This window comes from Hevea brasiliensis, chromosome 3 (assembly GCF_030052815.1).
Source record: "Hevea brasiliensis isolate MT/VB/25A 57/8 chromosome 3, ASM3005281v1, whole genome shotgun sequence".
Lineage (NCBI taxonomy): Eukaryota > Viridiplantae > Streptophyta > Magnoliopsida > Malpighiales > Euphorbiaceae > Hevea > Hevea brasiliensis.
In genome coordinates, this window is record NC_079495.1 from 103,751,154 (window position 1) to 103,777,380 (window position 26,227).

Consider the following 26,227-nt stretch of genomic DNA (forward strand, 5'->3'; position numbering starts at 1 on the left):
ATTCTAAACTTTATAAACAATATAGTTTCTCGATTTAAATTATTTTTTTATAATATAAAATTTTAAAGGCTAAAGCCTTATTTAGTTAGAGGTAAATAGATTAAGAAAGTAAAATTTTATAGAAAGTAGCACTTTTTTAATTAAATACAATGAATTTACTAATTTATTTTTTAATTTATTCTATTTTAAATTATTTTATTGACATTATATTATTTCTTACTTTTGTATATAAAAACATATTTGTATCATATTTTACCTTCCTAAAAGTAAAATATTTTGAACCAAACAAAACTTAAATTGGTGAAGTTGAAATATATATAGAGCTAAGATATTTTGATTATTTTTATTATAATTAATTATAAGTTAGACTGATAATTAGATAAAGAAATTAAATTATAGGTCTATTAAATTTTAGGGACTAAATTGTATAATTTAAAAAATATAAGGGTTAAAATGTAGTTTACAAAAAAAACCTGACGCCACGATAAAAACTGAAAAAAAAGGAAAATTGAACTATCGAACCATCCCTGTCTCTGTTCACTTCTCTTCCAAGGCACAGAGTCATACATTGAATAGGCTTAAGCAAGGTTTCACAGGGAGAAAGCCAGAGAGACGGAGAGAGGGGGAGAAATGGATCAACAGCAATTGCTCTTACAGCAGCAACAAGCGCAACAACAACAACAACAACAACAGCAACAGCAACAGCAACAGCAACAATTTCTCTTATTACAACAATTACAGAAGCAAGCGCAACAACAGCAGCAGCACCACCAACAACAAGCGGCGGCCATTTCACGATTTCCTTCCAACATCGACGCCCACCTCCGTCCCCCTGGCCTCCATCGCCCTCTCAATATCCAGCAGCAAAACCCTAACCCTAATTCTAACCCCAATTTGCAGCAGCAAGGATCCAATTTGCCCCAAAATGCGCAGCAAGCTCAGCATTCTCAGCAGCAGCAGCAACAGCAGCAGCAGCAACAACAACAGCTCCAACAGCAGCAGCAGCAGCAGCAGAAGGGGATCCGGCCCCCACTCAACCAGGTGGAGCTCCAGATGGCTTACCAGGACGCTTGGCGGGTCTGCCACCCGGATGTCAAGAGGCCATTTTCTTCTCTTGAGGATGCCTGTGAAAGGTTTGTCCTTTATGGTTGATTTTTCTGCTTGTGCCTATGTCTGTTATTGCATGTGGCTATTTCGTTGTTTTTTAATTGGATATTTGAGATATTCTTTTATTTCTGACATTCTTGCCACGATAGAATTTTTCAAGTGTATTTTTGTACGTGTTTTTACTTCAATATTTTTGGGGTGAAAAATAATTCTAGGTTTGATGCAAAATGAGATTGAAATTGGAATCGGGATAATTTTGATATACAGTAATATTTTTGTTATATTGCAGTAGTTACTTTAGGAGCCAGTATGAGTATAAATTGACCTGGATTGCAGTTAGTTTTGTTGTTCTATTATTTATCAAGAGTTGCCAAAGGACCTCTTGATTTGGATTCACAAGAGGATGTGTAGATGTCATGAGTGATAAATTGATTTCTTTTCCACTTCTATCTACATAATTATATGTGCAAATATGCGGTATGTATGTACGCATATAGTTTTTCATGTGTACTTGCTATTTCACCCAAGTCACAATAGCCATTTTTGGTTCTGCTGATTTCTCTGTTTAGATCTACTCCTTTGTTTTAGGTGTGTTTGTGTTTGGGGACTGGGGGAGTTATCCTGGAGAGGTCTTTGGAAATACATTTCAAAGTGAAAATAAAGTTTAATTGTACATGGGATTTCATGACTTGTACATGGTATGAAATTGATGTGCTTGTTAGCAATCTACCTTCTCACCATATTGAACACTGCAAAAATCATTTTTACCTCTTCTGTTAGGGAAAATCCTCTTTTATTTTGTACAGCTGGCATTCCACATTTTGTTTTCCTTTTTGTTCGTTGAATCCACTTAAATGGAAGGTAGTATCTTATTCCATTTTTGCAGTTGGTTGCTGATAGTATTTGGGAATGTACTGTAACATTTGGATATTTTCATTTTGGTGCCAAGTTGAGGCTGTTGAATATATTTATATTCATTTATTTATTTACCTTTATCATGGTATGAAGTAAATACCATTTGTTTTGATGAATTATGTCACAATTGGAATTCCTACTTTGCAATTTGTATATGAATTTGCAGTATTACGTATCTCCATGTAAATTGATGATGCTTGAGTTATTACCCCATAAGTCTTTGTAGCTTCTGTAGAAATTCAGCCTAACAACTGTTATAAATTGCTAAGTTTATTGAGAACTTTATTATCAGTGTGTTTCATTAGGATCGTATTTGTTGGCCCTTCCTAAGCAATGCTTCAAGTATTATCCATTTATTTTATGTTGGCACATTATTAAGTCTTGTATCAAATTTGACATGCATACAGTTGTTGTTTTCACTTTTCACTAGGCCCTCATTAATCTCTTTGAACTAACCTGTCAGTTAACTATATCCCAATGTTTTGTGGAGGAGATATAGAGCCTATCATTTAGCTAAACTTGTTTTCCCATTTGCTGTGTGGGCAGTAACAGTTGTATTTAAGTAAGGTGCATGATAACTTTTCTTTGTCACAGAAAATTCATATTGCAACATGTTATGAAAACTGAAGGATGTCTAATGTGGGTATTAACTCTTCCCTTATTCTAGAAAGCTATATATGGTTTCACCAAAGGCTAATACATGTCTTGAGAAGTTGAGTTTCTCAAAGAAGTGTCGAGGACAGAGAATGGTGATGGTGTATACCTTATTTCTCATGATACTTCCACCTCTTTGATGAAAGTCCTTAAAGAGGAAGGATATGTAACAATGTACATGACTTGTTAGGTCATTAGGCTTAAATTGTAACACCCTAGATTCAACATGCTCAAATAACTTTCAAATCCTAAACCACTAGTCCAAAATGGTTAACCCAATTTATTTATTGTAGTTTGGCCTTGATGTATATAAACCATTTTCTTTTCCTTAACCCACTGATGTGGGACGTTACAATCTTGGTACTTAAAATTTGTTACGTCCTCCTCACAATCCATGCTCATTTTGATGTTGTGTTGGATACGATGGCCAAGTGAGGACCGAACTCTTAGATATTATGGTTTGTTGGTGTATTGGACGGCTTATCGTCGTCTCTAACCATGGGTAGCTCTTTCCTCACAAGCTCACCAGTTATGCACAATGTTTTGACCCAGGGCGGCTTTGATACTAATTTTAACACCGAAGCCTAAATAGCGCAAATAACATTCAGGCCTTAAAATACCTGGCACAAAATGGTTAACCAAGGTTTGTTTAGTAGTTAGGTTTCGGTTTATGTAAGCCATTTACTTATCCCTTAACCACCTATTTGCCTATTTGGGACATTACATAAATATTTCATTAGTTAGTCTTCTTATGCTTCTATGTGCATGTTTATGTGTATGTATACGCATACATGTGTATTTACGTATTTATTTATATTTTTGCTAACATAAACATTTTTTAGGTGTTAGTATTGTTGTGATCATCTTCTTGGGAAGTGAGGCATCTTTTGAGGGTTAAAAGTGTTTGCCATGGAGACTTATTGTCAACTCCTTAATGATAGTGCATCCTCATTCCTCAAGATGGTTTGGGCCCGGTCTATCTTCTAGGCTCTGTTTGACTGGTCTCATTCCTCAAGATGGTTTGGGCCCCGTCTATCTTCTAGGCTCTGTTTGACTGGTGGGAATTGAAGACTAGGACTGGGAATCCCCTTTCCATGAGTATATGGCAACTTGGAATGTGGAGAATGAGATAAGAAGTCAGGAATGAAATGATCTTCCCTGACTTTATCCCTACATGGGTGTTGGGTGTTAGAAACTAGGAATGGAAATGTGAGAACATTTTAGTTTGTTTATTCCTGGTAACATAACAGAGCCATAGGAATATTAAATAAGTAAATGAAATATATACAAAATTAGTGCAATCGAAACTTGAACACGCTTACCTTGCTAAGATTCTGGAGCATCTAAAATTATCAATATTTGGATACAGTTCTTTTGTGTGTTTATGAACACATGAGTTTGGTTTTTAAAACTGAAATGAGGGGAAGGGTATTGTGAGAAGGCTTTTTTTTATAAGATCTAACAACTTTTGTTCATGCTATGTCAGCAACCCTTTTGAGTGTGAATCTCTTTAGTTTTTTCGGAATCCTTTCGTATTAACTAAAGATAAGAAAATACTAATTTGTTATCTTGTTAAGTAATATACACAGCAACCTTTAAGTCGTGTAATTTGATTCCGTTCTGTGACATCTAATATTTGTTTTTCTTGATTCACTCATGTGAACCTCGAGGTGTGATAGAATTTGGGGGATTGATGGGATATGGTTCTGGCAGTACTCGGCAAAGCAATGGTGTTTTTTTTTTTTTTTTCCTAAAAATAGTAATTCAGAAGTGGTATAGAAGAAGCTAGTAATTGCATTAATCTTCAGAGTGGCATTTTGAGAATTTTCTGCCGTCCTTGGGCAACAGTTCCACTGTTTTCTCTTGTAAATTGGTGCAGATTACTTCCTTATCATGTAGTAGCGGACTATGAAGCAGAGGAGGATGATAGAATCCTTGATTCTGACACAACAGGTCAGATGCCATCTCGTTCTCAGCAATGGGATTTCAATATTGCAGCCAAAGTTGCGGAATTCACAGGCACATTTGAGAAACAAGCCCTAGCTTTCAACATAATAACCCGCAAGCGGGCTTTGGGGGAATTCCGCTCTGAGGAGAGACTCATGATTGAGCAGATTCTCCTCCAGGAGGAGAAGCGGCTTCTGTTGGAGCTGAAAACAGAAATGGATGCCAGGGAGAAAGCTGGTCGTGAGGCTCAGTTGAGAATGGCTGCCATGGTTCAGGCAGAGCAAGCTCGTGCAGAATCACATGCGCATGCTGAAATGATGGCTCGAGCCCCAATAAGGGCAAGTGCCCTTGGATCACGAGGCAACAGTGTTTCAATTGGTCATGACATGGGAGAGCAGGAACACGGTGCAAACACTGATCAGATGATGAATGGCTGGGGAAACAATGCACAGAGAGATGAAAAGGAGCCATCTGAAGATTTCTTGAATGATGAGGAAACTGAAAATGGAGACACTGGTGCGCAGGTCGAATGGCGTGAAGTTGGCGAATTCGATTTGAACTCTAGGTGAATCATACAAATATTTATCTAGAAGAAAAAAAAAAGTCCATGGAAGATCATGGAACTACCTTCATGGTATGAGAATGAGGGAATTGCATTCAGATACTGCTTCTCTCTCTGTGAAATGGATGAAGGACAAACTAAAAGGCGGCTTTGTAATATATTGCAGTAATTTCTGTACGATGGTAAATGCAGCACATAGCAGACCCATAGAAATCTCTTTTGTAGGTGGAAAACTTGGAAGTTCCTTCTGTACATTTATCAGTTGAAAACTTGGTTTGTTCCACTAATTTAACTATCATGCACAAGTTTTTCGAGAATTTCTGAATACCAAAAATGATGAAGGATGATGGGCCTGCTTGCCTTTCATCCTTTCTTTCCCAACTTCTTCTCATACTGGAAACAAATTGCATCTCATGTGAAAGTGGTGATAGACAAGTGCTCTGAATTCTTGAAATATAAGGCTTAAGAATTACAAGTTATCTATGAGCTTAATAGCCTTCCTCTTATTCTTACCTAAACTTGGTTAAGTCCATGTTACCTTTTTCTCATTGCTTTAGGTAGGGAGGTGATGTCAATTGATTGAGACTCCTCACCCTTACCCTAAGAACCAAAATGCTATATTTTCCAACGTTCAAATTTTTCCTCATACTATGGGTGTGTTTGGATTATTATTAAAAAAATTGTTATATTTAAAAATTATTAAAAAATTGACGTTTACGTATTTTAAATAATTTTTAAAAATAGAAATTCCAAACACGCTTCATATAATTCAACATATCACATCAATAATTCATGAATGAAATGAAACTTTAATTTTCTACTTTTCCAACTTGTGGGGATAGGAGAAAAGTCATTGATAGGAAAGAGGGAAATTTTTTTTTGAAATATAATTTTCTTTTTTATCATAAAAGACCTAATTATAAATTATTAAAATTTTTGAATTTTTCATAATTTATGTTTTTAATTTTATTATTTTAAAATTAATAATCTCAATTATTGTATTATCATAAGTGAAAAGTATAATATTTTACGAAATTAAATTTAAGTATATTTTAAAAAAATAAAATATAAAGCAATTTATGAAAAGCTGCTTTTGGAATATCAATTACTCTCTGAATGCCATCATCTTGCTGATGCTAACAGTTTCACATCTCTGTCAAGATGACAGCAAATGGCAGCCAGCCAAGACTTTTTTATCTGTATTCATTAATGGACCCAAAAAAATACCAAACTTGTTTGGAATAAAGTTCAAATTCACTGATGAATTGTTGGTATTAATAACTTTTTTAAACAAATGGTAAAAAATTAAATATTATATTTTGAAATTTGAAGTCCTTTAAATTAAAAAAAAAAATCTATAAATTATTGGTCCGATGTTCCATTATTGGTCAAATCTCAAACTCCGGAAGGCATGGCTGAGCAAGAGGTGAAGCTGTTGGGAGCAGGAACAAGCCCATTTGTTCACAGAGTGAAAGTGGCATTAGAACTGAAGGGAATCCCATATGAATATATACAAGAAGATGTGTTCAACAAAAGCTCTCTACTTCTCAAGTATAATCCAGTCTTCAAGAAAATTCCAGTGCTTGTGCATAATCAAAAACCCATTTCTGAATCCCTTGTCATCCTTGAATATATTGATGAGACTTGGAAACACAACCCTATGTTTCCTCAGGATGCTCACGAGAAGGCCATGGCTCGCTTCTGGGCAAAGTTCATAGATGACAAGGTATATATCCTGCATCTCCTCCATTACTATGCAAATAATAGCATATTTTAAGCATCATAAGATTCAGTGATTCTGCAAAAAATAGTTCTGAACTCTTTAGTTCTCCTTATAGGTTACTACAGCTATAAGAGGAGTTTTAACAACTGAAGGAGTGCAACAACAGGAGAATGAGAAGCACGCAATGGAAGCTTTGCAAGTAATCGAAGGAGAGCTCAAGGGTAAGAAATTTTTTGGAGGTGAAAGCATTGGATTTGTTGATATAGTGATGGGTGGGATCACTTTATGGCTTGAAGCTTTAGAAGAAGCAGCTGGTGTTAAAATACATGACCCTGAAAAGTATCCTTCAATAGACAAATGGATGCAGAATTTTGCCCATTTACCTGTCATCAAAGAATCCTTGCCTCAAAGGGACATTTTGCTCCAATACTTCAGAAAAGGTCGCCAGATTTCACTTGCTTTAGCAGCTGGAAAATAATTTCACTCTCTCTCTATTGGGATATTATTGTTAGAAGTATAGACTTTGTCTTGAAAATCAAATTAGTTACGTATTCAACTGATGATATAATAGTCAAGTGCCTTCTTTCATAATGCCCCTGTTCACTACGCATTCTACATATAAAAAAATTCACTCTTCAATACGATTTTTCTTATCTATTGATTTAGACTCACCTATTAAATACACTCACACGCGTATATAATTTTCCTTCTTCAATTAATTGCCCATTATTACGTGTTTCTTATCAATAACAGAAATACAAGAACAGAAAGAACAGAGAAGAGAAAGAAAGAATCAATAGAATTTAGAGAGAGAAACAAATCTTCATTGATCTATTATCCAAGACACGGAAACTACTCCTTCCTCTATTATTTATTTACATTCAACAGAGTAGGGCCTATTCCATGAATAACGCCAACTAATTAATAACTCAATAACTTCTTTAATAGATTCTCTTAATAGCCTAACAAAACTCCCAACGATACTCTGTATTCTCATAACAATACTCCCAGCTCAAGCTTCCTTGTCCCTAAGGAAGGAACAAGTAAACCAGCTGTAATGTTGAAGCTAAGTGACCACTAGAAGAAGAAGCATGGATCATGGCCAGGAACTATTGGCGTGAATTACTGTCATGTCCTACCTTCAAGTGCCTTTTATTCACAGTTGTTGGTTTTACCATTGGAAAGCAGCATGAGACGATTCTTTTCCATAACATTGACATTTTTTTCAGCAATAAGGGCACAATCTTCACCTCATCAAATCTCTTCCCCTGCCTTCTCCACTTCTCAAATTCATCTTCTTTAAGGATAATGTGATCATGTGAAAGAAACCCAAAATCATTGTCACCCAATTCAAAATCACCACAATTCTTGTTATCTTCTTTTTCTACTAAACCCTTTGTTTTGCTTCTCAAATTTTCTGGTAACAAGAGCATATTCTCCGCCTTGGTATACCATAACAGATTTAGGGACAGAAAATGTGCCTAAAAGAACTTTGATTAATTGCAATTTCAGGATGACACAACTTAATAATAAGAGATTTTGGATTTCTTGCAGAAAAAATGGGTAGTTTTGGTAGTTCAGATGTCAGCAATAGGCTAGATTGATCCTTAGTAACAGTAGGCTAGGCAAATTGGATTGGGGATTGGGTGGAATAAGAGGAAAATGAAGTATTAACAAAGATTATGGGTTTGGTGACTGGTTTGGCCTTATTCCTAATTGCTGCCATAGTTATCTCCTGCAACCTAGCCAGTGAATATGCCTCTGCAAGTGTCCCTGGATTAAACATTCTCACTGAAATTTGCAACTCATCAACTAATCCATAACGGAAAAAACTCAACCCTTTACCTTTTTGAATTCCCGCTTTTGAATACAACTGCTCAAAAGAATCCATGTAATCTTGCAAGATAGATTCTTGTTTCAAATTTTTTATATCCTCTAATGGATCTTCCATTGCTCCTGTAGGTTCTTCTTGAGTCACATTACTAGCAATCTTCATGTTCCTCAAACTTAAACCATTAAGCAAGGTTTTAATTTCTTCCAAAGCTTGTTGCTGTCGTTGCTCTGCTTCCTTTCGCAAAACCTCCTGCCTTTGCTCTAATTCTTGCATCATTATGGTCAGCTTCCTTTCCCATTCAGGAGTACCCTCCTCCATGGCCAAGGAATCGACAAGCTCTGATACCATTGTTACATGTTTTTTTCAATCACAGAAATACAAGAGCAGAAAGAACAGAGAAGAGAAAGAGAGAATCAATAGAATTCAGAGAGAGAAACAAATCTTCATTGATTTATTATCCAAGACACGACAACTACTCCTTCCTCTACTATTTATGTACATTCAACAGAGTAGGGCCTATTCCATGAATAACGCCAACTACCTAACAACTCAACAACTTCTTTAATAGATTCTCTCAACAGCCTAACAAAATTCTCAACGATACTCTGTATTCTCATAACACTTCATCAATAACCAGACCAGGTCGTAGAAGTCGATATACCCTTTTGCAGAGAAAAAAAAAAAACTCTCAAGATACCAAGCAAAGCTCTCTCATGTGGCTTGGAGATTTTGTAGTCTGTTTGTCCTTTCTCCACCCCTGCAGAAACTAGGCCAGGTCCATTCTCAATTGCTCATCCTCTTGATCTCATTTCATGGAGACTTGGTTCATCATCCTCATCTCCATCTCTATTTCTGCCTTCATCAAAGCTCTCATCAGCATTTTCTTTCCTTCCAAGAACCCTTCCCTCAATCTCAACCTCCCTCCAGGCCCCCTTAAATTTCCTATCATCGGCAACACTCTGTGGCTCCGCAAATCCTTATCCGAATTCGAACCCATCATCCGTTCCCTCCACTCCAAGTTTGGCCCTGTTGTTACGCTCCACATCGGCCGTCGCCCCTCCATCTTTGTTGCCGACCGCTACCTTGCCCACCATGCCTTGATCCAGAACGGTGCGCTTTTTGCTGACCGCCCCCCGGCTCTTGCTACTGGTAAAATCACCAGTAGCAATCAGCATAATATCAACATGGCCTTTTACGGCCCCACTTGGCGTCTCCTCCGGCGGAACCTCACTTCAGAAATCCTTCATCCTTCGCGGGTGAAGTCCTATGCTCACGCTCGAAAATGGGTGCTGCAAATCCTTCTTGATCGCTTTGAATCGCTGTTGAAATCTGGACATCCTGTTTGCACCGTGGATAGTCTTCAATACGCCATGTATTGCCTGCTAGTCCTCATGTGTTTCGGCGACAAGCTTGATCAGAAACAAATTGAAGAAATCGAGAGAGTTGAGCGTGCCATGCTTTTGAACGGGGCCAGATTCAGATTACTCAATTTCTGGCCAAGATTGTCCCAAATCGTGTTTCGCAAACGGTGGTCACAGCTGTTTCAGCTTAGGAAGAACCAAGAAGAAGTATTAATCCCTTTAATAAGAGCAAGAAAGAAGTTGAAAGAAGAGAGATTGAGCAAGTCCAAGAATGAAAATGATGACTATGTCTTATCGTACGTTGACACACTGTTCGATCTTCAACTTCCCGATGAGAAAAGGAAGCTCAGCGATGATGAAATCGTTACTTTGTGCAATGAATTTCTTAACGCAGGCACAGACACTACCTCCACTGCCATGCAATGGATTATGGCGAATTTGGTTAAGTACCCAAATATTCAAGAGAAGCTTTTTATGGACATTAAAGGGGTTGTTGGAGATGCAGCGGAAGAGATAGAGGAAGATGATCTGCAAAAGATGGCATATTTGAAAGCTGTAGTTTTAGAAGGGCTAAGGAGGCACCCACCAGGGCATTTTGTGTTGCCACATGCAGTGACTGAAGACGCAGTGTTGGGCAACTATTTAGTGCCCAAAAATGGGACTATAAATTTCATGGTAGCAGATATAGGTTGGGATCCAAAGGTGTGGGAGGATCCCATGGCATTCAGACCTGAGAGGTTCATGGACAGTGAAGAAATGTTTGATATAACAGGAAGTAGGGAGATTAAGATGATGCCATTTGGAGTGGGAAGAAGGATGTGCCCTGGTTATGCCTTAGCATTGCTTCATTTGGAGTATTTTGTGGCTAATTTGGTTTGGAATTTTGAGTGGAAGGCTGCGGATGGAGATGACATTGACCTGTCTGAGAAGCAGGAGTTTACAATGGTGATGAAGAATCCATTGCAGGCCCTCATATCTCCCAGGTTCAAAAACAGAAGGTGAAATAGTATAGCATAGTACTACTATAATTTACTTGTAGTATAATTGCCAATTAGCTTTCAATATTTCTTGTTTAGAATGGAGATTGGAGATATATACAGTTTATGTGTGCAAAGAAAAAAGAGAAAAAAAAAAAACATAAATTAATTGTTTCCTTTTGAGTCCCTGAGCAGCCATAGGAACGTTGGATTGATTGTTGCATGAGGATATTGAAATAATTAATTAAAAACCTTTCTTGTTGCTTATGATATAACGTTAGGTTTAGTGGGGTATAGTGTAATGTAAACTACGATGGAATGAATGATATAATATAATTATTATTTTATTTTTATTTTTATGTTTGATTATAAAATTTAAGATATCTGTATATGTTATATAATGTGTTGATAATTTTTATTTTAATTTTAATTTATTTATAATAAGAAAAATTTTTATTTAAATTTAATTAAATTTATAATCAACTTAATATATAAATATATAAAATTTATTTATTTAATAAATAAATCTTACCATAAATTTTATGTATCAGTCATCTTCGACCGAGTGTGATAAAAAAATCCTACAGTGATAAAATTAAGCGAATGATAATAGTGGTCGTGGCTGATGATAATTGTTGCGATGATTGAGAGGTGGTGATGGGTTAGCGGTGGACAGCCAAATGGTGGCCAAAATAGTGGGAGGTGTAGGTGGTACCCGAGGTTACTTAACACTTGCGGATGGTGATTGTAAAAAAAAAAAATTATGATAATGAAAAATAAATTAAAATAAATAATTGTGATTATATATATTTTTATATGTGATGTTTATTGCATTAATTATAAATACTAAATAAATATACTAATTGCATTCTATTTTAAAATGAGGATTACTTTTTTATTATTTTTTTAAATGAAGATTAGTGATTTTGCTATGATGTCGCGGGCAATACTTGTAATTGCAGAGCAGAAGTTAATTGTGTATAATTAACAAATAGTGATAACTTTCTCTCTTCTTTTAGAGAGAGAATTTTTCTCTATTAACAGCTAAGTTTTGCCAAGCAATCTGTTAAGGGAAGGCTCCCCTGACCTAGAGGATGGGTCAACCTTCCTTGCTTTCAATCGTACATAATGGGTTTTGATTATGTTAGTTTGTGCATGGCAAATCATAGTGCTTCAATGGAAGGTCTAGATGCAGACTTACGTGGGGATGTAGGTTTCAAGCAGATTTTGGCCAAATCAGAGTAATAGATGTTTTAGCTTTGTCTGGGATGACATCCAGCTTGGGGGTTAAACACGCTGTAGGTAGTAGGTCCCGTTATGTTGTCTAACGCTCCTTTTAACCAGAGTAGTCTCTGCTTTCCCCTCTGGTGGTGCCTTGATGGTGTTTTATTAGCACAAATGACTCAATTTTTGGTTGAGCTTGATGCTTCCTTAGGTGACAAAAGAGGTAGTTATAAAGGCTATTAGAGCGTCCTACTTTGGTATTTTAAAACTCTGAGTGGCCTTGTTTGAGCTCTATTTATATTGTGGATCCTAATTTTGTTGTGCTGTTAATGTGGTGATGGTGAGATGGTGCCCTGAAGATATTCATTTTGCTTACTGGCGGTAGGTGCAGTGAAACTCAAGCGATATTTTCTGGGTTGAATCCCTCAATTTGACATTTTAGTTAAAAAAAAAAAAAAAGTAGAAAGTTAGTTTCTTGTAATTATGAAAATTAAAATTTTTATTATTTGTCTTCTTGGATGCATGTTATCAGAATTTTCTTTAATGACAATAAATTAGTCTAATCTAATAATGTTGAATCAAAAAATATAATTTCTTTAATACGAAAACAGCCAATGGGGTAACTCACAAAAACAGATGGAAAGAAGCATCCTTTGTGTGGTCACTGCTTACGACATCGTTTTTTGGCCCCATTCACAAATTAATGAGTCGCAAAGTTTATTTTATTTTATTTTTCAGGAAGTTAATTTTATTTTATTGAGAAACAGATGGGAAGTCTTATTAATATTTAATTAATTTGCGAACCCGGACATAGTTCATATGTGGTACGCCTTTTGAGGCCTTGCAATGCATTAGCAATTAAAAAAAAAACATTTTTGTGGCATTACACAATATTTGAAAATTAATCATGTTAATTTTTTTTTAATTCAATAGAGACTTATAGTCTATTTGTTATTAAATTTTAAAAGTTAAAATTATTTTTTTTAAATAAAGGTATTATTTTAGATATTATTAAAAAAAATAATTTAAAATTTTTTTTATTATTTTAATATTTTTATTACTAAAACAGATTAAATTTAATTTTTAATTATTTTTTAATATTTTTTAATTAATATATTTAATAAAGTGATTTTCTCGATATTAATTTTAACAATAATACTAAACGGACTCTTAATAAATTAAGTAATAATTAATAAATTATAAAATAAAATATAGTTATTTTTATTCTCATTATAAAAATGAATTATACTAAAATAAATAAATAAAAAGACTTAAATTTGAGACATCCTTACTTTTTTTCCTTTAAATATAAGAGAATACTAAACAGGCTATTATTTACGTGACATTTTAATTTACTTTAATTTAAAATAAAAAAAAATGTTTTAACTATATTATTTAATTAAATCTAATTAATTGAAATAAAGAAAATTTCGTATCTATATTTTGGTGTTTATACACTTGGCTAATTAGTTATTAATATTTATTTATATATGAAGCTTATTATAGTTCATAATTTGAGTTGATATAAAATTTATAAATTAACCGGATGTACACTTTGAGTATAACAAAGTCTTACTTTATAACTCAAATTACTTGAATTTTAGAATTTCATAATTCTCAAATGCAATATTTCTTAATTTAAATTATTTAAATTGAAAAATATCTCATAGAGAGTTATAGTACTAGCAGACTTTTTTTTCCCTGACATTATTACTTATAGAGGCTTATAAATTTGAAAATTAACTCAAATAGAATTGAAATTCAATCAATCTAAGGGCAAAGAAAAATTGACTCATCATCAAATGTGATAATTTTGGTATAAGCTTTTAGAGTTTGAGACGATTGATTTCGATTAACTCTTCGTAACAGCATTAAAAATTAAAAATTATCTCCATTTATGAAAATAAATGAATTGATTGTCGATAAATTACACGACATTGAAGACTTTTTATAATTTGATAGTTAATCATCTATAAAATAATTAAATTAAAGGCTAATAAAATTATTTAGGACCTATTTAATTTAATTGTTGAATACAGTTAATAACTGTTAACTGATTATAGCTGATTTATATTAAGTGTTTTATAAAATTATATTTAACTGTTACTGTTATATGTGAAATAACTAATAATTGTATATATTATATAATTTAAATAAATATAAAATTATAAATTTATTATATTATATTATTTATTTTATTATTAAATTAAATATATAATTATTAAATTAGTATATTATATTATTTATTATATTATTAAAATAAATATAAAATTATTAATCTATTATATTATATTATTTATTTTATTATTAAAATGATAAAATAATTAAATTTAAAAAATATTAAATAATTTAAAAAATATAAATAAAATAATAAAGTAATTATTATTGTTGATAAAGAAAAAGTTTATAATTAATTTTAAATTTTTAGATATAAATAAATATTTTATATTTTATAATATTAATAAAAAATATTTTAATGAAGTTAAAATGTGTTTAATTAAAATATTAAAATTATAAATAAAAAATATAAAAGTATTAATAATATTAATTTTTGAATTAAATAAAAAAATATTTAAAATAAAAAATTAAATTAAATTAATTAATAACTTTAAAAAATAAAATTGATATAAATTATAATCGATAAGTATAATTATCTATTAATTATTAATTTTAATTTTTTAATTTATTAAATATTAAATATTTTAATTTATTTATTTAAGTATTTATCAAATATAAAGGTAGATCAAACATCCCTCAGTATCAAAACACTGTCACAAGGGGGTAATGACACCTGAAGGGCTATTTTTTTCACTTAAAAAAAATAGAAAAATTAACTCTTTTTCCTTCCCAAATGAAGGAAAATTACCAAAATATGAATTTTGTTATTTATCCTCTACGCCAATCCAAATAAACTTCTTTACCTCATCCTCGCGGAAAAAAATAATTTTTAAATATAAAAATGGAAGAAAATTTGTCAAAAATGTTAACTAGGTAATATCATATCCAAATCCTTCTTCCTGAATATAATCGAAGCTTCATTGAAGCTAGCCCCATCGGTCCACCATCAAAAATGGAAACCTGGTTTCTGATCCTCGTCACCATCTCCATCTCTGCCCTTCTGAAGCCTATTTTCCACCTTTTATTTTCTTCCAAGAACTCCCCCTACAGCCTCCCTCCAGGCCCCTTTAATTTCCCCATCATCGGCAACATTTTATGGCTCCGTAAATCCTTCGCCGAAATCGAGCCCACCATTCGCTCGCTGCACAAAAAACTGGGCCCTATGGTCACTCTCCACATTGGTTCTAACCCCACCATTTACATCGCCGATCGCTCCCTTGCCCACCAAGCGTTAGTCCAGAATGGTGCAGTGTTTGCTAATCGTCCACAGGCTCCTGCTACTAATAAAATTTCCACTAACAATCAGCATAATATCAGCTCGTCCTTCTACGGCCCTACTTGGCGCATCCTCCGCCGGAATCTTACCTCAGAAATCCTCCATCCTTCAAGGGTCAAGTCATACAATCATGCTCGCAAGTGGGTTCTGCAAATTCTCGTCAACCGGTTTGAATCGCAGTCGAAATCTGGAGATCCTGTTCGCGTTGTGGATAATTTTCAGTACGCCATGTTTTGCCTGTTAGTCCTCATGTGTTTCGGCGACAAGCTCGATCAGAAACAAATTGAAGAAATTGAGAGAGTAGAACGTTCTGCCATTTTGAATACTCGGAAATTCAATATACTCAATTTCATGCCAAGATTGACCAAGATAGTGTTTCGTAAACGTTGGTCACGGTTTTTGCAGCTTCAAAAGGATCGACAAGAAGTATTGATTCCATTGATAAGAGCAAGAAAGAAGGCCAATGAAGAGAGACAGAGCAAGTTAAATGACCAAAAAGATGACTATGTCTTATCGTACGTTGATACCCTGTTAGATCTGCAGCTTCCTGATGAGAAAAGAAATCTTACAGAGAATGAAATGGTGGGTTTGTGCAATGAGTTTCTTAACGCAGGCACGGATACTACTTCCACAGCCTTGGAATGGATCATGGCAAATTTGGTGAAAGACTCGCATATTCAAGATAAGCTTTTCAGAGAAATTAAAGGGGTTGTTAGAGAGGGTCAAGAAGAAGTAAAAGAAGAAGATTTGCAGAAGCTGCCATATTTGAAAGCAATCATTTTAGAAGGGCTAAGGCGGCACCCACCAGCACATTTTGTTGTGCCACATGCGGTGACTGAAGATGTAGTTTTGGATAAATATTTAGTACCCAAAAATGCAAATATAAATTTCATGGTGGCAGACATGGGATGGGATCCAGAGGCTTGGGAGGATCCCATGGCTTTTAAGCCTGAAAGGTTTATGGGTAGTGATAATAGCAGTGGAGAAGTGTTTGATATAACAGGGAGTAAGGAGATTAAGATGATGCCATTTGGGGTGGGAAGGAGAATTTGCCCTGGATATGGATTAGCAATGCTTCATTTGGAGTATTTTGTGGCTAATTTGGTTTGGAAATTTGAGTGGAAGGCTGTGGATGGAGATGATGTTGACTTGTCTGAGAAGCTACAGTTTACAATGGTAATGAAGAATCCATTACAGGCCCTCATAACTCCCAGATTCAAATAAAGCTTCATCTCTATTTTTTTAGATTTCAGTCTGTATCACTTGAAAAGTTCTTGGGCAGCAGGAGATGCTGCTTCACAGACAAGCTATGTATGTTGTATGCATTAACCTAAAAAAAATTAGATTATTGCAATTAAAAATAGTGAATAATCGATTTTAGTTTGTTTTCTTTATATATTTAAACTAATTCAGAAGCTGAATCTGATCAAAACAAAAATCATTCAGATCGAAATAATCTTCCAAGCAATGTGAGAAATTCAGAAGCTCTAAGTTCAGGCTGTTTTCAAGTGGTGGAAGACTTTCAATTTCCATTCACATATGAAGTTCATTCATACCATGTAACATATAGAAAACAAAATGACCTGATCATTTATTTCAACCTTGGGGATATCTGGGTCTGAAATTGATTCTTCATCATCAAAGTAAATTCTAGCTTCTCCTATAGATCAACGCCCTCTCCATCCATAGCCTCCACTCGAAATTCCAAATCAAATTAGCTAAAACATAAACTGTACAAATTCTCCACCCAACCCCAAAGGCATCATCTTGATTTCTCTACTTCTGCTGTAATGCCAAAAGCTTCTCCTCCACTGTTGAGAAACCTTTCAGGCTAGAAAGCCATCGGCTCCTCCCACACTTTCTGGTCCCAACCCATCTCAGCCACCAAATCCCTTTCTTTGGTATCACATATTTGTGGGGTCGACCTACGTTGGGTTGACGTGCGGCATTGGGCCTCTGAAAATTTTAAAAATTTTAAGGGCATAATGATAATTTATTAAAAAATTAATATTTTCTATTATCCGCATGGAATCATTGAAATATTTTAAAAATTATCAAAGGGAATTTTAACATAATTTTCTCATTTTTTTATCAATATAAATTTTAGTATTTTTTTCTTATTATTGTTAAAATTTCCTCCTTATTAAAGTTTTTCATACTCATCTAAAAAAAATTATAATATTAAAAATTGAAACTATGTCATTTATTTTATTTAATTTATAATTTTAATTAAATTTACTTCTATTATTATTTAAAAAAATAAATTTAAGATAAATTGTATAAAATATCTAATTTGATATTGTATAAAATTTTTAATTTGAGACTATCGATATATTTATTCTGATAATTCTAATTTTAATAATTTCATTCAATTTTCGTCAACAAAATAATGGTAACTTGAAAGATTAAAATTAGTGCCCATAATTATAAGTCTTAATTTTAGTTAACTAAATCAAATGAAAAGCTCAATTTTGATCAATCGAATATAATTACACCAACTTAATTAATATAATCTAAATTTATAAAATTAAAATAATTAAATTAAATTATAATTTAAAATTTTATATTTTTTATTAGGCCTTCATTTTTAAATAATTATGATGAATGTAATTTATATATAAAATTTATGGTTGACATAAATTTAATTCACACAACTAAAATCTTATCTTTTTTTACTTTTTTAATTAAGATTCAACTCAACTCAACTAAATTTTTTCCCAAAAAATCAATTAAGATTCAAATTTAAAATTTTATAATTTAAAAAAACTCTAATATTATTTATTAATAATTATGATATTAATATATATTTGTTAATTTTAAATAAAGGATTCATGATGTCAAAATAAATTAATGGATTCATAGTTTTTGGGCCACAAAGCCCGAATATTCATCTCTCATAAAGCCCATAAGCAAGCAATGTACATAAAAGGAATCCTAATCCCTTGCTGGTTTCTCTTCCAAAGATAGATCGAACGAAATTCAAAATTTGAAATTCTATTATAAGAAGGGGAGAGTGAGAGGGGGAGATGGAAACAGCATCCAGCGATATGAAGAATTTCTACAGGCAAAGGAAGAGCAACAGAGGTGGCATCACAAAGCCCTCTTCTAAATCAACCTCTAAATCCAAGAAGAAATCGCCCAAAAATGCAGCCGCTATTGGCTCTGATATCACCCAGCCTAGGACCCTCATTTCGCATGGTGCACCTGATCTTCACGGTAGTCCTTTTTCTTTCTGCTCTGTTGTGTGCTTCTGTTATTCTGTGTTTTTCTTGTTGGTTATATTTTTGGGGCTTATTTAATGCCTTTCTGTAAAGGGTTTTTATTTTTTTGAAAAATTCAATCTTGAAATTGGTAACAATTTGGGGTTTAAAGAAATAAAGTTTCTGTTTTTATTGAACTGATAACAACTTTGGAGAGTTATAATCATTTGGAATGAGTACATGGTTCGATTGCTGTATATAATTTTCTGGATAAGTAAATATCATTATTCAAGATTTTGGTGCTTTTTTCTTGGTTTTGGTAGATGATTATGACAAACATGAAGAAGTGCTGAGGCAATTTGACATGAACATGGCATATGGGCCGTGCCTTGGGATGACCCGGCTGGCGAGATGGGAGCGTGCTCAACGTTTGGGTCTGAACCCACCTGAAGAAATTGAGTGTCCGTTGAAGGGCGGAAAAGTTAACTCAGATTGCCTGTGGGATGGTCGTGTTTAGAAGTTACTAACAATATGCGTGGTGTGTTGTGTGTTATTAGAATCTAATGTATTGCTAGTTTTTGTGGTTTTATTTGTAATTTTGATGTTCAGCCTCTGGCTGTTCTGTTTGTATGTTTAAATGACTTTGCTGTTCTTAATGGAGTGATTCTTGATTTGCAATTTCAATTCGTCCATATTTCTTATGTTATCTCTCTTGCATCTGGGAGCATTTTGTATAATAGCCGAAGATTTAACCCTAGAAGAAAGAGATAAATTTATAGTCTTGTTAACAAAGCACCAAGAAGTACATGTCTCGAACTTAAAATTAGATGGCCAATTCTCAAGCCAAGCTAATGTTCCTATAGGAAAGAAATAATCAAAAGTTGACTTAGCTAGTTATGTTAATGAGGAGTAAAATTTCATGCTATGAAGAATTAGTAGTAGCACATATGAACCTAGAGGGAGAAAGAAAATGGTATGAAGACATAAGAAGGTCTCTGAAAGTGAGATAATACTAGCAATCAGCCAATAAAAGAGATAGAGCAATAATTCATAGATTAGTCACTCAACTTACTTTAGTTGGGGGATAATTCTACAAACTCTTATGTGTGATACAAAAATAGGCTGAGCAAATAATGAAAGAAGTACATGCAGGAATGTGTAATCCCCATATGAATGAAAATGTTCTAGTTGGGAAAAAAATGTTCAAAACATATAAGGATTGGTCTGAAAAATTCCTTATGTTCTTTAAGGTTATCGTAGTATTACAAGGACATCCACGGGAGCAACCCATTCTCTTTAGTAGATGGGACTAAAGCAATGTTATCCATTAGTAAGAGGTCAAATCCTTGAGGGTGATATTAGAAGCTAAGATCAAGGAAAATGAATGGGTCTAGAAAATATATGAAGAACTAGTTTTGATTGATGAGAAGAGGATGTGAGCCTTGTATCATATGCAAGCTTATCAGAGGAAGATAGCCAGGGCCTTTAATAAGAAGGTGAAGCAAAGAAAGATCAAAGAGGGACACATGGCTGTGAAACAAACTCGGCCCATCCCTTTTGATCCAAGAGGAAAGTTTAAGTCAAATTGGGATGGTCTATACATAGTAAAAAAGATCTTGCTAGGAGGTGTTGTAAGAATATCAGACCTGGATGGGAATGAATTTCAAGAACCAGTCAACTTAAACAGGCTCAAACGGTACTTTGTGTGAGATAGGTCCGCTAGGTTAAAAACCTGTAAAAAGCAGTCTAGGCAAAAGTAAGGGTAAAAAAAAAATGCTATATTGAAAATCTACAAAAGGTGGTCTAGGCAAAAAGAGAGATGTGAGAAGATCTGGATGGAAAACCTGAAAAGGCCATTCGGCAGGTTATAAAGCTTATTTCTAACTTTGGAATGTTGAAAATTTGGTAAAATTAAATGTAAGAGAGAGTAATGGTGTACCTGAATAAATAAAGAAGTTTTTATTGCATTAACCAGGAATATGTTTTATTTAATTATGATTGTGAATGTTTGTGTCTTGAGAGCTACATCAAAAGATTAAGTAATTGAACTGCATTGTTTTAATTTAACCTATTGTCTTGTGAGCATAACAGAATAGGTGCTTGATATGAATGCCCTAATGATTGTCTAATTTCAAAAAAAAAAAAAAAGAGAGAGAAAAAAAAGGAGCTTGCTAGGTGGAAAACCCAAAAGGGCCGTTTAGGCAAAAGTTAGAGCAAGCCCGCTGAGATGAAAACCCAAAAGGGCATTTCAGGCAAAAGTTAGGGCACAGAGAATAGAGTTCATGGAAGAGAAATGAGTCAAAGCAGAAACCATGGGGGGAGAGAAGAAAAAGAAAAATCAGAGGGCAATTGTATTGTGACCTTAAGGAAGTCTTTTCGGTAAATAATTTTCCTCAAAAATTTTGAGGCTAAAAGAAAGTTTTGCAAAAAGAGATCCCTCAGAGGACTAAGTTTTTGGAATCTCTATCGAATCAGCATGCCCATGATAGGAAGTAGCATACAAGAAACACAAAAATCAAAAAGAATTTTGAGACCCAGTCATCCCAACTTTTTTCAAATCATGAAATATATATTTTTTGATAAGTCCTTAGACGTTGTTTAAGGCACACGACATAGTTGTGTAAGGCGTAGAAGAACATGCATCAACATATCACCTATAGATGTGTAAGGCGTAGAATAACATGCATCACCACAGTTTCAAGTGTCGAACTAAGAGGGGGTCTGATTCTTCCGGAGGATAGCGAAGGGGATACGTAGGTAGTTTAGGACTGCGGTCCTAAATACGAACCCACAACACTTCATGATATCTTTTTTTGGTAAGTCCTTAGACGTTGTTTAGGACATATGGCATAGTTGTGTAAGACGGAAAAGAACACGCATCAATATGTCACCTGTACGTGTGTAAGGCGTAAAAGAGCATGCATCACCACAGTTTCAAGTGTCAAACTACAAGGGGTCTGATTCTTCCTCAGGATAGCGAAAGGGATACGTAGGTAGTTTAGGATCGCGGTCCTAAATACGAACCCATAACATTTTCATGATAGATGTTTTTTGGTAAGTCCTTAGATGTTGTTTAAGGTGCATGACATAGTTGTGTAAGGCGTAGAAGAACACGCATCAACATGTCACCTGTAGGTGTGTAAGGCGTAGAAGAACATGCATCACCACAGTTTCAAGTGTCAAACTACGAGTGGGTCTGATTCTTCCTCAGGATAGCGAGGGGGATTCATAGGTAGTTTAGGACTGTGGTCCTAAATACGAATCCACAACATTTCAAATCACGCAATTGCCACTGTTATGAGACCATAGCTAGTCTCATGACACAGAGTGTATCGATAGAGCAAGATGCACTCAACTTTCACATAACGCAGTTATCACTGTTATGAGACCGCAGCTAGTCTCATGACGCTGAGTGTATCGACAGAGTAAGATACACTCATTTTTCACATGACATAGTTATTACTGTTATAAGACTGTAACTAGTCTCATAACATAGAGTATGTCGACCGAGCAAGATATACTTGATCCTCATAGCCAATGTTTCATAGTTATTAGAAATTTGAGTTTCACTTTGACAGAACTTGAGCAATGCTTTCGCATTGATTTCAACTTTCACCAACGTGGGGGGCAAACTGTAAACCCTTATTTTGTGATGAGCATGTATATTGAGGCTGTGGGAAATCCGATAATGAAAAATTATATGACTGTAAGATGTAATTGGAGGCATGGAGCTGAATTATTAATTCCGTGGCATGATCTTGAAAAAAAAATAATAATATATATTTTTTAAGCGAATTTAATTAAATTTAAATAAAATTTTATTTTGTTTAAATTTAATATGAGTAATTTTTAAATGCACCTAATTAAGTTTGATTGGGTCCCATGGGCCTAAAAAAGTCTAGTTATGAATTTTAAAAAAGACTTATTTAATTTATTTTTTGAAAATTAACATAAGAAAATATCTTTTTCTCTATCCTTCTCTTCCTATTGGTTTGAACACCTCACCCATATCCCAGTCTCACCCAAATTCCTCAATCCCAGTTGTTTAAGTTATCTGAACCTTATTACACTAGGATTTCAAACCCTACCACACCTCTTCTTCACTCCCTATTGGTGCCTTCCCCTTTCCTTCTCTTCCCATTGGTTGAAACACCTCATCCATATTTCAGTGTCACCCAAATTCTGCAATCCTAGTTGTTTAAGTTATCTGAACTTTATCACGCTAAGATTCCAAACCCTATCACAACTCTCTCCCAAAACCTTATAAATACCCCACTGAAAAAAAAGGAGGAGAAGGAGGAGACAAAAAAAAAAAGGAAAAAAAATTAAAGAGAGAAATAGTCCAAATTTTTTTTAGTTCTTTCTTTCTTGCGATATTTCTTAAAGATTAGTTCCTTTATTTTCTTTTTAATATCTATGCCATGTAATGTTTAATTCTATGTTCCCTATTTTTAATTTATTTTATATGTTCATATAGACCATGTAATCATATTTAATTTGAGAGGATACACAACTCTGCACATATTCAATTTTCTATCTCTCATATTTTTATTATTTTTCGTTATTTTTTGAATCTATAAAAAATTTGAAAAAATTATATTCATATTCTACGCAAAATTTTATTAATTTTAGGCTCAAGAATCACTAAAAAAGCTTTAATATTTTGTAAGTTATAGCTGTTTGAATTTAGGATTCCTATAAAATCTAATTTGCATGATACCCGATTTGTAGAGTCTAGATCTCATTTGTTTCTTAATATTTTTGTGTAAATCTAGTGTCTAAAATTAAGTATGGAATCTTGTGAATATTTTCCAATTAGTTTCGCATTCATATCTATTATGGTTGGTGATTTATGAATTTTACAAAAAAGTAGTGTGATTCTGTCATCAGGAAAATTTACGATTTGTGTAGATTATTTGGCTAGGGTTTTGTTTAATCTATAAATTTTATGACGTTGTATGATGTTCTGGTTGTCTTCTGTAATTTTTTCATGATTTTTAGGCTTGTCTAACTATTTTTCAAAAATCAAATTTCTTACTACTATCAATCTGTTAGAATTTGAAAATTGTATGTTTATGCTTGTTTTTGTATTTTATTGGGTTCCAATTGATATTTGATCTGTTTTTTCTGTGCTTTTTTAATTCAAGAAATGTTATGAAGTGTTTGGAATATGTTAGAAGATGTGGACCCTTAGGTAGTTGTAACTAATTAGGAATCTTAACCTTTTAGGAGACTAGAGTTAGAATACAATGTAAATAATTATTAATATTTTCTTTTTTTCTTTATTTCTTTTATTTTCTTTAGTTTCTTTATTTTTTATTATAAACAAAATTGGTAAGTAGTCCTAAAGTAAGTACCAAAGAGGGCATTTGCGTGGATTTTTTGTTATTTTCTGAATCTGTAAAAATTTGAAAAATTATATTCATATTCTACACGAAATTAACTATTAATTTTAGGCTCAAGAATCACTAAAAAGCTTTAATACTTTGTAAATTAAAATTAATCTTGTTTGTAAATTAACTAACCTTGGCATGTAAAATATATTTAATTTAATATTTGGTAATTGTAAAATAAATTTGCATGTTAGAAATCTTTATTAGGTTGTGATTGTTTGGGCCTTATGTGATATTATAATAAATTACACATGTACATAATTAATTTAATTCAATTATCCTTAGGGTAACTTGGTAAAAATTAATTAATTAGATTAAATAGAAACGTAAAGTTATTTGAAATTGAATTTGTTTGTAAATTAAATTCTCAATAATAAATTAATTTTAGTCATCGGGTAAATATCATTTAAATGATTAGCAACTCCTTAGATAGGAATTACTCGTGCATGAAAATTGTGTGTAAACAATAACCATTTTGTGAATTACTTGCGTGTGTAGGATTAGAATTGCATTTTTTAGGATAAAGTTTAATAAATGAATAATAAACAAGACTTCTAGAAACATTAGTAGATGACTGACACTCGAATCAACAAGGTTAGACCAGGCGTAAGGGGTGCCTAACACCTTCCCCTTACTACCCACTATCCCGAACCTAGACATTGAACTATGGTAATGATAGTTGTGGAAACTCTGTAAGGAGTAAGTTGTCATTCATGACCCTCGGAAGAAACACTGAATATGTCCCGGTTATTATCCGGGTAGCGACTCCTGTCTATCTATGCCTTCGTGGCATAAATTTGTAGTACCGTGATAGTGTTATAGGAAAACGATACTTACCAGTGGTTTGATTCTATTAGAATTATATGAAGTACATGTCTAGAAAATGCTGTCTAAAGAGGTAATACTTAAATGAGACCATTGTGACTCCACCGTATTTCCTGGACATTACCTGATGCATTTTATATAATTCTAATGGATGATATTTCACTTCACGTTCCTATGCTCTCCCTACAGGTTGAGTCCTTCAATTAGAATGTTTTGGGTTTGATTTGTAATTGTTAGATTTAGACTAAACTCTCCTGTTATATTTCCTCGGCTATTAATGAAATTTGACATTTGTAATTGTTAGCTTCTTGTAATTGTCAAAATTAAAATTTTTATTATTTGTCTTTTTAGGTGCATGTTTTCAGAATTTTCTTTAATGACGATAAATTAGTCTAATCTAACAACGTTGAATCATAAAATATAATTTGTTTAATACGAAAACAGCCAATGGCGTAACTTACAAAAACAGATGGAAAGAAGCATCCCCCGTGTGGTCACTGCTTACGACATCGTTTTTGGCTCCATTTACAAATTAATGAGGCGTGAAGTTTATTTTATTTTATTTTATTTTTGAAGAAGTTAATTTTATTTTATTGAGAAACAGACGGAAAGTCTTATTGGACATAGTTCATATGCGGTACGCCTTTGAGGCCTTGTAATGCATTAGCAATTAAAACAAAAAAAAATTTTGTGATCATGCTTAAAAAAAAAAATTCTCACAAAGGCAATACGCAATATTTGAAAATTAATCATGTTAATTTTTTTTAATTCAATAGAAATTTAATAAATTAAATAATAATTAATACACTATATAATGCGAAGTAGCTATTTTTATTATTATAAATATAAAAATAATTTTTTTAAAAATAAAAAAATAAAAATATTTAAACTCGAGATTTTCTTATTTTTTTTCCTTTAAAGATAAAGGAATACTAAGCTGATTATCCCTTTAGTAACATTTTAATTTACTTTAATTTAAAATAAAAAATGTTTTAACTATATTATTTAATTAAATCTTATTAATTGAAATAAATAAAATTTCTTTATCTATATTTTGGTGTTTATACACTTGGCTAATTAGTTATTAATATTTATTTATATACGAAACTTA

The 26,227-nt window shown here is 33.2% G+C and overlaps 5 protein-coding genes across 5 annotated transcripts; all 5 read left to right on the top strand.

The window, feature by feature from the left end:
- Positions 1–502: 502 nt before the first annotated feature.
- LOC131168820 (uncharacterized) lies at positions 503–5,502 on the top strand. The gene is made up of 2 exons (XM_058144347.1): positions 503–1,133; positions 4,556–5,502. Exons 1-2 carry the CDS (start codon positions 631–633, stop codon positions 5,190–5,192), a joined length of 1,140 nt encoding a protein of 379 aa, XP_058000330.1. The 5' UTR covers positions 503–630; the 3' UTR covers positions 5,193–5,502.
- Positions 5,503–6,554: 1,052 nt separating this feature from the next.
- Positions 6,555–7,464, top strand: LOC131178736 (probable glutathione S-transferase). Its single transcript, XM_058144348.1, has 2 exons — positions 6,555–6,911; positions 7,024–7,464. The coding sequence occupies exons 1-2, from the start codon at positions 6,597–6,599 to the stop codon at positions 7,384–7,386; spliced, it is 678 nt and encodes a 225-aa protein (XP_058000331.1). The 5' UTR covers positions 6,555–6,596; the 3' UTR covers positions 7,387–7,464.
- A 1,819-nt stretch (positions 7,465–9,283) lies between these two features.
- Positions 9,284–11,433, top strand: LOC110647436 (cytochrome P450 89A2). The gene has a single exon (XM_021801249.2). It carries the CDS (start codon positions 9,555–9,557, stop codon positions 11,103–11,105), a length of 1,551 nt encoding a protein of 516 aa, XP_021656941.2. The 5' UTR covers positions 9,284–9,554; the 3' UTR covers positions 11,106–11,433.
- A 3,772-nt stretch (positions 11,434–15,205) lies between these two features.
- Positions 15,206–17,078, top strand: LOC110647442 (cytochrome P450 89A2-like). The gene has a single exon (XM_058144349.1). It carries the CDS (start codon positions 15,375–15,377, stop codon positions 16,920–16,922), a length of 1,548 nt encoding a protein of 515 aa, XP_058000332.1. The 5' UTR covers positions 15,206–15,374; the 3' UTR covers positions 16,923–17,078.
- Positions 17,079–18,641: 1,563 nt separating this feature from the next.
- Positions 18,642–19,582, top strand: LOC110647441 (uncharacterized). The gene is made up of 2 exons (XM_021801258.2): positions 18,642–18,914; positions 19,222–19,582. The coding sequence occupies exons 1-2, from the start codon at positions 18,725–18,727 to the stop codon at positions 19,413–19,415; spliced, it is 384 nt and encodes a 127-aa protein (XP_021656950.1). The 5' UTR covers positions 18,642–18,724; the 3' UTR covers positions 19,416–19,582.
- The last annotated feature ends 6,645 nt before the right edge of the window (positions 19,583–26,227 follow it).